The 13347-nt window shown below is 49.9% G+C and overlaps 1 protein-coding gene across 4 annotated transcripts in view; it reads left to right on the forward strand.

The window, feature by feature from the left end:
* Positions 1–13347, forward strand: part of MAMDC2 (MAM domain containing 2) — a 171660-nt gene that overhangs the window by 17622 nt on the left and 140691 nt on the right. The window contains exons 2-3 of one of the 4 annotated variants that reach the window (XM_042963626.1): positions 5701–5994; positions 6330–6443. In XM_042963626.1, the coding sequence (XP_042819560.1) occupies positions 5961–5994; positions 6330–6443 (148 nt within the window). In that variant the 5' untranslated portion in view covers positions 5701–5960. Of the gene's footprint in view, positions 1–5600; positions 5995–6329; positions 6444–13347 lie in introns of those variants that run through there. The other 3 variants (XM_042963629.1, XM_042963627.1, XM_042963628.1) reach the window with 3 other exon arrangements.

Genomic DNA, 13347 nt, shown 5'->3' on the forward strand with positions numbered 1-13347 from the left:
TGACACTGAATGTCACATGATCACAACGGAGCCCATGGTTCTTGAAATTCACTTTGATATACGAGTGCTTTGGATTACAAGCATGTTTCCAGAATGAATTATGCTCACAAACCAAGGTTTTACTGTATGTATATATAGATATAGATATATAGATATACATATACATATACATATAGATGTAAATTTTAAAACCTATAATATGTAATAGAAAGCAACCAAAGTAAAATTAATATAAAAGATATTATGAATAGCCTTACATTTGCATGGGACCTACAGTATACAAAGTCCTTTCTGTGTGCCCAAATACGGACCAGTGAGGAATGAGCTTATGACTTCCCATCTTGTCTCTGCCTCTTAGAGACCCATGACCTTTGCTAAAAGTCAGACTCTTTCTGCTTCCATCTTCTCTTCTCTAGAATGGGACTGATCAACTGTGTCTGGAAGGGTGGTGCTGAGGCATCCCATGCTCGGTCTCCACAGCGGCTGGAGAATTGAATTTAGCCTCTCACCAAATTTGACTCTACCCGCGCGGGGATTTACATAGATCTGTTTTAATTCATTGCCAGTGTTTGAAAATCAGGAGCTATTACACACATCTCTAGACATTGGGCTTCTTTTGAAAAATTGGGCAAAATAGGCAAGGCCAGACCCCATTGCGCCATGGCGACTTGGCCTCAAGCTGGTGCCAGCGATGTCCTGTGGTTGGGGACGCTGGCTCCACCATCCCTCCCTAGGCACCCCCTGCTACCAGCTCAGTTCTTTCATTCATGTTACTTCCCTGGCCGGTGGAGGTTTTGTTTACAGGCCTTGCTCTACCTCCGCAGCCTGTTTCAGCAAAATGGTCTTTCCATGGGTCCGTCTGCCGTCTGTGAGGCGAAGAATGCTTCTTGTCCACCCCTGGGTCCCCGCCCCCAGCGCTGTGCCAGGCACAGGGAAGTGCTTGCTGAAGCGACCATTAGGGGGCACTGCATGAGACCACGCAAGGGTGCGTCAGGAGAAACGTCATGAGAATGATGCAGGTGCTCCTGCGAGGGGCACCCGTGTTTCTCCTTCCTCTACTGTGCCCAGAAAACTGGAAGACCGAGCCAGATCTCTAGAGCCAGGGGGTTAAATGAAAAGCTGGATCCTTGGTTGAGGGCTCCCCCGAGAGGAGCGGGGAGCAGAGCAGCGCGAGGCTTCGCCAGGCTCTGCGACAGGGCTCGCGTGGCTCTCCGCAGCGACAGGAGCCTTTCCCTGCACGTGGTGTCACGGTGTCGGCAGGTTTGCATTGGCAGCGTAGCTGGACGTGTGACCCGGAACAAGTTAATGGACGCTTCTGGGCCTGCTTCATGTTCTGTGAGATGGAGAGAGCCATGTCTCCCTCTCGCAGGGAGGTAGCAGGGTCACGGGAGATGACGCCTGGCACGTGCCTGGCAGGTGTTTGCTCCTTGTTTAACCCTTTCTGTATTAGTGTCCTCCAGCTGCCAGAACAAACCAGTGACTTAAAACAGCAGTAAGTTTATTTTGTCCGGGCTCTGGAAGTCAGGGCTGTGAAGCGAAGGAGTCTGCGGGCTACACTCCCCTGAGGCTATCAGGACAGGATCTGTTCTTCTCCTCTTCCGGCTGCAGGTGGCTCCAGGCGCTCCTTGGCCTGGGGCTCTGCCACTCCCATCACTGTCTCCACCTTTACCCTGTTACTGTCTTCTGTCTCTGGGAAGGGCACTTGCCCTTGACTTGGGGCCTTTAATAATGCAGGGTGATCTTACCTCAAGATCCCTAACTGAATTACCTCTCCACAGCACCTTTTCTAAATAAGGTCACATTCACAACATACCTTTTTTTGGGGGGGGGGGAGGGGGGAGGGCGCTACCATTCAACCCACTCTAATACCTAATGCTTATTGAGCGCCTTCTACAGGCCAGAACTTTGCGTGCATTATTTAATCATTCCATTAAGCTAAGTCTTGGAGGAGAGAGTCCTGGGTAGTTCTCATCTGGGGGTCTGATGCTGTTTTTTCCAGGGGTTAAGGCAGTGCTTGGCTCCATGGCTCCATGATTAGAGACCGAAGGAAGTGGGTTAATGCACGTAATTCCTAGATTTTGTGGATTCCCTCCTTGGCTCTCTCCATGTGCAATATCCTTTCCCCTGTCTGCAAAATGTCTGTGGTGGACACCAGTGTGCTGTCCGGATCCTCCTTCAAGCAGGGACTTGTCATCCCAGCTGCTGGGATTGTCGTCATCGCACGGCCTCCAGTCCTCAGCCCCTCTGGGTCGGCCTCAGTGCAGAAAGCACACCAGGACAGGTGTGGACCACATCCGTCAGTGACTGGCGGAAGCAGCAACACAAAGCAGCTGGACATATCAGCCCAACGTGGGATAAACTGGGTGGGCCATTTCGCCACCAGAGTTCCCTGTGGGGTCAGGAGAGACTCTGTGTGACCTGCGCTGCAGTGTCTCCCTCAGCCCAGTCCTGCCTCCTCCTCTCTTCCACACATGCTGAGCCCAAGGGCACCACTTAAGGCATTTTTTTATGTTTGTTTGGTTTGTTTGTTTGTTTGTTTAGAGAGAAAATGCACGAGCCGGGGAGGGGCAGAGAGAGTACTCCAAGCAGGCTCCACAATGTCAGGGCAGAGCCCTCCCTACTCAGGGCTCCAACCCGCGAACCGTGAGCCCCCTAGTAAACAGCCTGCACATGAACCTCCAAACCACGGTCTGCCTCCCTGAGACACCAACCTGCTCCAGTGTCAAAGGGCCATCTGTGCTCCAGATCCTGCAATTATATGTGAAATGGAAATTTTACTCCAACTAACTTTGTGTTTATGTGTAATGGTTCCGTTTCCCACAGGCAGCAATAAATGTTGTTGCCTTGACGTTTTAATTCATATTTAAACATTTTTGAAGATCTCTTTACGGCTTTGACGTTTTTCATTTTCCTGAGTCTCGGAACCTGCAGGTGAATGTAAGGCGATCTGAAAACTGCAATATTCTGCAGATACCTGGAAAAAAGTGTGCCAGTTTGATGGTTGCTAAAAGCTTGCTTGCTTGGTTGAAAATAGTGTTTTGAGGTTTCAAGTGGATTCCTAGCTGTCTCTGCACGTTTCATTAAGTAATTTGATGAAAGTAATCAGATATTTAGCACCATCTGAGCAAGAAATCAAAACAGAACATAAGACAAAGGAGACAGGCTACTCTACCGGTTGAGAGAATAGGCTTTTGGAATAAAGCAGATATGGGTTTCACTATCACTGAAGTCTGCACCTCAGTCTCCTCATCTGTTGAATGGGAGCAATAATAATATTGACATCCCCCCCCGCCCAGGGTCCTTGTGAAAGTTGAATGAGATTTTCTATTAAAAAAACATTTATAATAGTAAGCATGTTAAATGGTATTCGTTACTAGCTACCACCTGAGGCAAAGCTTATAAACACACACACCCTAAAGAAATTTTAGATCATTTGGGTCATTGCTCACAGAAAACTCATGAGAATTTGTCCAAGCTTACTTTCAATGGATCGTAAGGGCTTTTTTGTTTTTAGCGACAAAGCTATCAAATTTCTCATATCGAAGGTGACAACTGAATAGAGACCTTTTCAGGCAGTGTGGGTGTGAGTCATGTGGATTTCCAGTGAAAGGCATTTCAAGCTGAAGGAACAGCCAGTGCAAAGTTCTGGGAGGACAGCTAGCTTGGAGCTGAGGACCAGCTGAGAGGTCCATGTGGCTGCAGGGTACATGAGGTCAGAGATGTGAGGGGAGGGGCAGGTCTTCTAGGACCTAGTGGGTCTTTGTGAAGACTGGGTTTTGATTTGCTGATTTGGAAAGCTGTCACAAGTTTGGAGCCAAGGAAGGACATGGCAGATAGCCCGATTTCTGTGTTGAAAGGATGCTCCTGACCACTGGGTTAGGAATGGAGTGGAGGCCTGCAAGGCAGAGAGACAGGGACCCCACCGTTAGGAGGCTCCTGCAGTCTCCCTAGCTAACGATGGCCACTCAGATCAGGGTGGTCACTGTAGGCACGGAACATACTTAGCATCTGCTGTATCTTGAATCCTGAATGGGGCGTTTGATAATGTCCTGAGAGGAAGAGAAGAGTCAAGGATAACTCTATGTGTTTTGTCCTGAGCAACTGGAGGAAAAAGATTCTTTTTAAAAAAATTTTTTAAAGTTCTAGTTAACATACAGTGTAGTGTTGGTTGAATCAAGGAAAATGCAAGGGAGGGGCACCTGGGTGGCTCAGTCGGTTAAGCCTCAGACTCTTGGTTTCAGCTTAGCTCATGATCTCACGGTTGGGGGGAGGGGTTCCAGCCCCTCACATGGAGCCTACTTGGGATTCTCTCTCTCTGCCCCTCCCCCACTCACTCATATGCTCCATCTCTCTCTCTCAAAAAAAAAAATAATAAGTAAATGAACTTTAAAAAAAAATGCAAGGGGAAGCAGACTGGGGAAGGACTATGAGGTATTCATGTTGGGACCTGTTAAGTATGAGATAGCTGTTAAACATCCAAATGAAAATGTTGAGGTGGCCGTGAGATAGAAGCATCTGGAGTCAGTGAGCAGTCTGGGCTAGACATATAAATTTGGGAGTCATCAGGCTATACGGTTGGTGCTCCAAACTACGGGACTGGAGGAAGGAAATTACTGAGGGAGAGGGGAGCTAAGAGGACACAGCTTGAGGCACTCCAGTGTTCAGGGCTCAGACAGACCAAAAGCAGCAGCAGCACAGGATATAGGTCAGGAGCTGCCAGTGAAGGACAAGGAAAACCAGGAGAATTTGGAAACCAGGTGAAGGCACGTGAACAGGGCTTTGATGGTTGAACAGGAGTTCGTTAGGCCAGGGCTCCCCAAAGCGAGGTCCCAGACTAGCAGCATCACGATCGACATCTGGAAACCTGATAAGAATGTGCAGAATCTGAAGCCCCAACCCAGGTCTACCAGATCAGAAACTCTGACAGGTGGGGGCCCTCCAGGGGATTCTGAGGCACCCTCAAAAGTTTGAGAACCACCGACCTAGGCACAAAATTGCCTGCACAAAACCGTAAAGGCCACTAAGAAGAAAAAAAAACGGTCCCCACCACGTTCTTTCCTGGAAGAGAATTTTTAAAAGACACGCTTGGTGCTCAAAGCGCTCACTGTAACCCCTCCCTGACATCACCAGCCCCAGCCCCCACACGCCAATTTAGAAACCTACTAATTTATCATGGCTCTTTGGAGAGGAGGAATGCCCCCATTTTACGGGACAGAGGGAATCCTGAGAACCAGGCATGCCAGACATTCCACTGCTTAAAAAAAGGGGGGTGGTATTCCAGGCTTAGCGTTTCTGGGCCCCGAACGCCCAGAGAATACTGAGAAAGCGCTGAGATACAAAGCTTATGTCACCAGTTTCCAAGCTTTCCTCTAGGTTTTCCTAGGAGAATTCCACCCTTTTCCATTCTGGGGAGAAGAAGTTAAAATTAGGGCCAGCCTGCAGCCCTGGTGTGCCAGATGCGGGGAAGCTGTCCCCAGAAATAAGCTGGTTCCCACCGCGGATGGGCGGGGCGGGGCCGGGCGCCTCCAGTCCCAGCCCAGCGGAGGGGCTGCTGGAAGGCCTGCCCCCCTCCAAGTGTCTGCAAGAGGTCTGTTCCCGAGCTTTAAAACCCTGAGCCAAAGCCCTGCATCCCGACCTCTCCTCTCCCGGCCAGTCCTAGCTGGCTTTTCAAAAGTGTGCAATTGTCTCCTTCCCGCCCAGCCCAATCCTCGCCCGGGACCAGCTGTGCGCCGCGCCGGCTTCACCCGGGACGCGATCGAGCGGCGCTCCCCAGTCAGGCACCCCCAGCTTTCCGCTCAGCAACCCGAGCCGCTCCGCAAACTTGGGCAGTCCAAGTGCACGCTCTGCCTCTCGCCTGGTCCGTCCCTGGCGCGCCCGCTCCCCTCCACCGGGGCTGCCGGTCCCAGCGGGCCGGTAGCTTGCACCCCCTTGGGGTCGTCCTCCCTCCCCGAAGCGCGACCATGCTGCTAAGGGGCGTCCTCCTGGCAGTACAAGGTAAGTGCGAGGACCCAGGGGGACCCCCGGGGGGCGCCCTCGTGACCCGCTCCCGCAGCCCCTGTGGCCGGCTTGCCGTCCTGGGCTGGGCTAGCCGAGGGCGCCCCGGGATCCTCTCCGACAGCCGTACCCCTCTCCGAAGCCTGGAGTGGTGCTGCGGGTGCACGCAGGGCCCGCGGGGCAAGCGCCGGGGGCGGGGAGGGTGTAGTGGTGCACCCCTCTCGCGCCGCTCCCGCGCGCATCCCCCTCACTTTCACCCCCCCCCCCGGGGCGCCCCGAGTTGGTGCAGACGCTCCCAGGCCGAGCCCCAACTGAAACTCGTTTTGTGCCCGCAGCCCTGCAGCTTGCGGGAGCCCTGGACCTGCCCGCGGGTTCCTGCGCCTTTGAAGAGAACACCTGCGGCTTTGACTCGGTGCTCCAGTTTCAGCCCTGGTTTTTAAACGAGGAAGGTAAGGGGGCTCCCGAGCCACCCGGGCCCCGAGGTGAACTTTCCTCCTTGCTGGTTGGCTCTTTCTCAAGGGCAATGCTATCTTGGAGTTAAATCCCCTCCGGAGGAAAAGTGTGAGTCATGGATCCTCCTTCCAACCTTCAGCTGTGCGAGGCCGAGGAAGACGTGGGGGCGGGGATGCCCTTTGTTTACCTGGCCCCCGGGTGGAAGCGCTGAGATTTTCGCTCCCCGCCCCCCCCGCCCCCCAGCACTTCCTAATGGAAGGGAGATATGGACACAGCTACTGACTGTCACCCTAGCTGTGTGCCCTCTGCAGGTTGTCAGCCTCTCTGGTCCTCAGTAGACACCTTTACGAGCGGGGAGAGTTGGATGGGAGGTAGTTCTGTTCCCACACTGCAGAAATGGTTCCCCAATTCTGTGATGAGACCTCCGTGATAAGAGCTCGTGGTTACGCTGTGCCTCAGTGTGTTGCTGCTGACTTCATCCTCGTACTTCTGTTGTGTTTGCAATCCAGCACTTAGCAAAGGAGGAAACGAGTCCATGACTGTGTGCCTGAGGTCACTGGGCTGGAGGCGTTGGTCATCGCCTCGCCACTACATACTGTTTGGGTTCTGGTGACAGTTTAAATGTGGGTCTTCGGATGTTTCTTCTTGCCCTTCATTATGTGGTAAAAACACAAGCAGCCCTCTAGCACTCCACAGCAGGCCCTGGGCTCACCCTCTGCTTTTCTTTCCCCCCCTCGGTGAGTCCATTTGTAGAAGCCTGATGCCCCAGGACATTTGGACTGGGGATAGCCTCCTTTTAAAAACACAGCAGCTTAAAGGAGATCAGCTTCCCCTCTGAGCTGTCCTCTGTCCCCAAGGCGTCCCAGCTGGCTTCCCCGGAGCTGGGTGGAGGCCACACCCCTGCTTCGCACGCACAGCCTGTCACCACAGCTTGCTCTGGCCCACGCTTGGCTTCTGTTGGCCTCTCGGACCCTCACAGGTGGGCAATATTACCCCGTTTTACAAAGGTGGCCATTTCAAAAAAAAAAAAACAAAGGTGGCCATTTCAGTCTCAGAACGGTCAAACGGCTGGCCCACGACACATGGTGTCACTCCACAGCTGGCCCTGAGCTGTCTAGTTAAGGGGAAGAACCTGGAAGGAAGCAACTCAGTAGCAATCTTTATTTATTGCCAACAGTTGCCAGGTCTTGACCGCTACAGTTTACTTCGGGATGGCTGGGGAGAAAGCAACCCCTGACTTCCTACCTGAGGGGTTCCGACCCTGCTGATGGCCTCGGGAAGGTCTCTGTCATCTTGCCACCCCACCCTTTCTTTCCCTGTTCCTGCTGTGGGCGACGCACCCTGAGAGACCACTGGATGTGGACCGTGGGACGGGCATTATTCCCTAGCACTACCAAGCTTCTCAGGCTTCAGCTGCACAAGAATTACCTGGTGTGCGTGTTACACAGATGCTGAGCCCCTCTCCCTCTGCCTGAGTACCAGATTCACTGGGCCTGAGAATTTGCATTTCGAACAAGTTCCCGGGTGTTGAGGCTGGTCTGAAGACGATGCTTTGAGAACCACTGACCACAGTGTGTTTTTACACAACACACATATGCACCCACTCACACGCCTGTCCCCCAGTGCTGGTGGCCCTGAGCAGAGCGGGGATTGGTGAGAAAGGGCCACTGGCATGATGCTGAGACTGAAAACCTGCTTAAATTTTGTGCCCTCAACACGCCTCCTGCCTCACCCTAGTCCTGGTCCCAGGTGAAGGACATCAACATCACCCCTTAATCCAGGAGGCCCAGTCTCAGAGCCCCCACCCCCAGCAGGGTGGCCCCTCACGGCCTGCTCCCTCCGGGGTCAGTGGACACGCCACAGCTGGCTGAGCTTAACCCGCCTTCCAGACCCACAGGAAATGCTGGCTTGGCCCGTTTGCACCCAAGTGGCAGTTAAACAGCGCCCCTTCGGGGAAAACAGGAAGATGCTTATAATAGGAGTAGGTGATTATGGTTTAATAGTATAATGGAAGCACTGTTGCTTTCCTTCTAGCTTTCTTTCTCGCTTCTAACGGCCACTGCTTTCTGGCTCAGGATCAGGACTACTGGCTTGGCTGGGGGGAAGTTAATTCATTCTCCTCTGAGCCTTCCCGGCAGAAGACAAGAGGCAGGGTAGGCCTCATTCTCTGGAGAGCAATGTTTTCCAAAGGCCAGAACTTGGACGCGACCAAGCGCCCTCCAGAGGGGCAGTGAGGTGTGCGCCTGCCGAGAGGCCATCGCTAAGAATTTCCGTTGTAAACCCGTTCTTAGGTTGGTCAATTAAAGATGATAAAATCAGCAGAGGCGGCAGTTTGGCAAGCTGTGGCCAAGCCTCTCTGCAGATTTACTTCAACTTGCTGCAGGAATCCTTTGAGACTGGTTCCATCCACCGCCACGTGTTGAATACACCATAGAAAGTTGTAGGTTTCAGAGACCTTTGCCCACGAGTATTTGGCATACAAATGGCACTTTCTGTATGTCCTCGGTCAGTAGGTTAATTTGCGGGGAGGACGCCCAGTGCAGGGAATTAAGTAGGGAAACAAATCTGCGAATTGGAATCTCATCACAGGAAAATCAAATCTGGGGGTAATTGTGTCAGGCCCTTGCTCAAAATACCCCTCCGCTGCCCCAAATTGTATGTAAGGTCCGTTCTTTGGTGTATTTCCAGTATTAGGTCTCTAAGAGTCTGTCACTGCGATTCCAATGTCTCTAGTTCATAGCCATCTTGAAATATACTTGATCTCCAATGGGCATGGGATGGCTGAGTTTTGACCAGTATTGTTTGCTTGGATTGTGTACCACAATGGAGGGTGCCCCCAGAACAGGGCGGGGGCACCAGTGCCAGTGATTAGATGCTGCAGTCCAGTCTTGTCTACTTTCTAGATTTGCTAACATTGCCCAATTTAGTTTAATTTCCCTCTACACTTTTTGGAGAATATTTTTATTTCCTCTAAGTTGTCAAGGGAAGTGAGATTATGTTAGACTCAAACTGGAATTCACGTCTAAATTTTAGGTTTGAATTAAATCCAGGAAAGAAGAGATCTATTTAATCCTATAAAAATCTTCTTTATTCCTTCATTCATCCTGTTTAAAAAAAAAAAAAAAACTTGTTTATTCATTCACAGTTCAGAGAATACTGGAAGCTCTTTGGATAGTGGTCCTCAGGTGAAATCGAGACTGTTGGTTCCATTTACCCAATGCCAGCTGTGGGGGCAGAAGCCCTTTGGCTGAGGATTCTTGGAACCCAGTAAGTTGGCCTCACACTGGAAGAGTCACAATCAAATGAATCATCGGGTGAATTTTGGCTCCACTTCAGGCTGTGGACACCTTGGCTTAGCACCTTTGACCTAACTCTATAAGGAAGCCATTGGAGGAACTGAGGAAGGGGAGGAGGTACCCAGTCCACGTACCTCTCCTTAACTGGAAGCTGAGGACGCTAAGCCCCCCAGAGGAAGGCAAATAAAGAAATGTGTTAGGTGAACGGACGATAAACAAGGAAATTCAAAGCACTTGTTTGTAGGGAATGCGTCTTTTGCACAACAGTGGGGGTCGGGGTTTGAGGAATGGCCTAATATGGAAGAGTGTGGATGGTATTTGTGCCTCAGAGCGAGTGATGCTATCTGAGGCAGGAAGACAGGCTACAAGGTTTGGCATTACCAGGGGGTAATGTGGGGGACGTGGTAGAGTGCGCTGAACTCACTTTGTAAGTATGCGCATATGTCTTTCTGACGCCCCCGCTCTTTGTCCAAACCCATTTCTTCTCTCTTACAGACACTTTCAGCTACTTGGCCATCTGAGTTTCGGTTCTGTGCTCTGTCATGTGCCAGTTATTATTTAAAATGATAAATCCCACCTGATATTCCACCTACAGCCAAAAGTCTGCCTGGGAGCCCAAGAGGCCTTCTTGGAAGAGGGAGACCAGTCCTCCCTTCCTGTGAATTACAGCTCTTTTCCTGACTCTGGGAGAATCACCTTAGCATCCCCCCGACACCACCAGTTCATCAGGTAGTTCCCGCCCCCATGGGCCTGCTTAGACCCGCGTTGCCTCTGCCTGTTGGTCTCTCAGTACACTCTCAGTAGAAACACACTCCCATGTTGTGTGGAGACTGGAAAGCAGCACAAGTCTGGCGTATTCCTTTGATGTCCCTTGGAGACACAGTCAATCCCAGGAAATGGCCAAGTTACTCCTGCAGTATCACATGCCTCTCCCTGGGGCTGTCCTGGCTAGTGCTGCTCTCAGGTTGACCATAGCTGCCGTGTGCTGTGCCTGAGCCCAGCTTGACTCTGCCCTGGCCCTGCCTAGGATCCTAGATCTAGAACTGGGCTTTGGAATTCATCCAGTGCAACCTCCTCATTTTACAGGGGAGCATGCTGGGGCCCACACAGGCTGCCAGTCATGGTCATGGACCAAGCAGGGGACAAGGCCTCACTTCCTTGGCTCTCCACTTGTTCTATGCTTCAGCCTTAGTGCACTTCTCCTAACATCCCTGTCACTATGGGTCCTGGGCCCTGGAGCTTTGGTGTATTAATTATAAAATGTTGGAAAGTCTTCATCAGGGAATTAATTATATATTTCATACATATGGAAGAACATGGGTTCCAAAGGCACAGTGCTTTGGGCCTAGCAAACCCATAAAGCACTACATGTTATGCCATCTTGTGTATTGATTCACTCTTGCAGAGCTGTAGACACCCCACCTGCCTGTAATCTTCAGCATACAGAAAAAGACCTGGCATATCGGAGATGCTCAATAAATATTTGTTGAATGGATAAATTTGCTCAATGAGTAATTCTAGTATTGGATGATTGAAAAGCCCTTATGCGTTTTTGTCTGTGCTCCCGGTTCATTCAAAGGTATTTCTTCATCTGTCTGATTGATGGCATGGAGTCTTTTATGAGAGTCCTAGCCAAACTGATCTCTTATCCCCTAAGCTCTTGGGCAGGTCCCTACCCCTTGGCCTCCCTGTCCATCAGTCTGGGTTCTTGGTTTCTCTTACCTGGCCCCTCCACTTGGGATTTAACCTGCCTGGACTGGTTATATCTGCCTGCTCCTCCCTGTCTTGACTGACTTTTTTGGACATAGGCTCTGACAGGCCAACCCCCTTCCTATCAAGGCCAACACCTCATCTGGGTTTTTACCCTACTCAAATTAGCGTTGCCCAACAGGAAGTGGCTACCCAGCTCCTGTCCTCATCCCCCACGAAGCACCTTAGGAGTTTTAGGATGCTTCCCTTCTCATAACTGCACAAGTCAGCTGTGGTCACCATATGTTGGGAGGAAAAAAAGAATCCCTTGTCGTAGGACTTTCTGCTTTCATTAACACCTTCAAATCCCCTAGCATACGGTTAGCATGTTTTGTGACTTGCATCTTGGCATATAGTATTTATAAAAAATTCGGATTCTTAAAATAGCACAACCTCCTTGCTAGGTCACCCCAGCAGTGGACCTACTTCTATCTCTTGTTAAATAATATTTGATTTTTAAGAATTTAAGTGAAACCCCATTATGTCAATGTAAGTGATGGGTATCTTAATACATACAGCTGGTAGGTAGTGATGGGTATCTTAATACATACAGCATGTGTAACTACCGTTACACATGGTCGTGACATCTTGGTTGTTCTCTGTATATATCAAATGTGTTTATAAATATCATATCATGTATATGGGAACATATCAGTAATTACCAATGATATATATATATGAAATACCTACAGGAAGAAGGTAGTGCTTAACATAGATGAACATATTGCTAATGATAAATGAGGAAGTTATTTAAAAGCAAGGAACTTTCACAGTATATCAGAAGTTTCTGTTGTATGTATTAGGCCATGCCTAGTTAAGCAAAGCAGAATGTCTTATGTAATTTTGGCAAAGCATTCCCAACAAAAATTAAGAATTTATAGAGAATTCTCATACTATGCATTAAACCAGTGGTTCTCAACACTGACTGGATGTTAAAATCACCTAAAAATTTCTTTAAAAATTGTCATGTCAAGGTCCCACCCCAAGAGATTCTGATTTATTTGGCCAGAAATAAGACCAGACTTGGCATAGTTAATCAATAAACAAACACTAACAAATGAACAAACTCCCTAGGTGATTCTCATATGTGCCCAGGGTTGAGGACAGTGCTTTGTAAGGACTGCCAACTGTCCACCCCCTCCAGATGTAAGAAAGAAGAAATGCCCTCTTGTTAAGAATCCTTTGAATCTGGGGTGCTTGTGTGTCTCAGCTGAGTGTCTGACTCCTGATTTTGGCTCAGGTCATGATCTCACAGTTCATGGGTTCAAGCCCCATGTTGGGCTCTGCACTAACAGCTTGGAGCCTACTTGGGATTATCTCCTTTCTCTCTCTGCCCCTTTGGCTCATGCTTGCTCTCTCTCTGTCTCTCAAAATATACAAATAAACCTAAAAAAAAAGAAAAAGTATCCTTTGATTCTCAGTTGCCAGGAGAACCTGCACAGTGCCTAGAGTAGCACTCAAGGCCCCCCATGATTTGCCCCAAATCATAAATCTGCTCCCTTCCCTCCTGTTAATCTCTAATGTGCTGTTTGTCAACACACCCTTTGATTTCTTGCCTTTTTCTGTATTTGTATTGTTCTCCACATCTGTTTTCTGCTTTTTTATTCCCCTGATCCATCTTGGCCTATTGAAATCCTACTCTCCACCCCCCACCCCACCCCCCATGCCTTAAGGTTTGGCTCTTTTTTTTTTAAGTGTATTTATTTATTTTGAGAGACAGTGGGGAGGGGAGGGGAGGGGGGGAGAGAGAAGGAGAGACAGAATCCCAAGTAGGCTCTGCATTGTCAGCACAGAGCCCAATATGAGGCTTGATCTCACAAACTGTGAGATCATGACCTGAGCTGAAATCAAGAGT

This window comes from Panthera tigris, chromosome D4 (assembly GCF_018350195.1).
Source record: "Panthera tigris isolate Pti1 chromosome D4, P.tigris_Pti1_mat1.1, whole genome shotgun sequence".
NCBI lineage: Eukaryota > Metazoa > Chordata > Mammalia > Carnivora > Felidae > Panthera > Panthera tigris.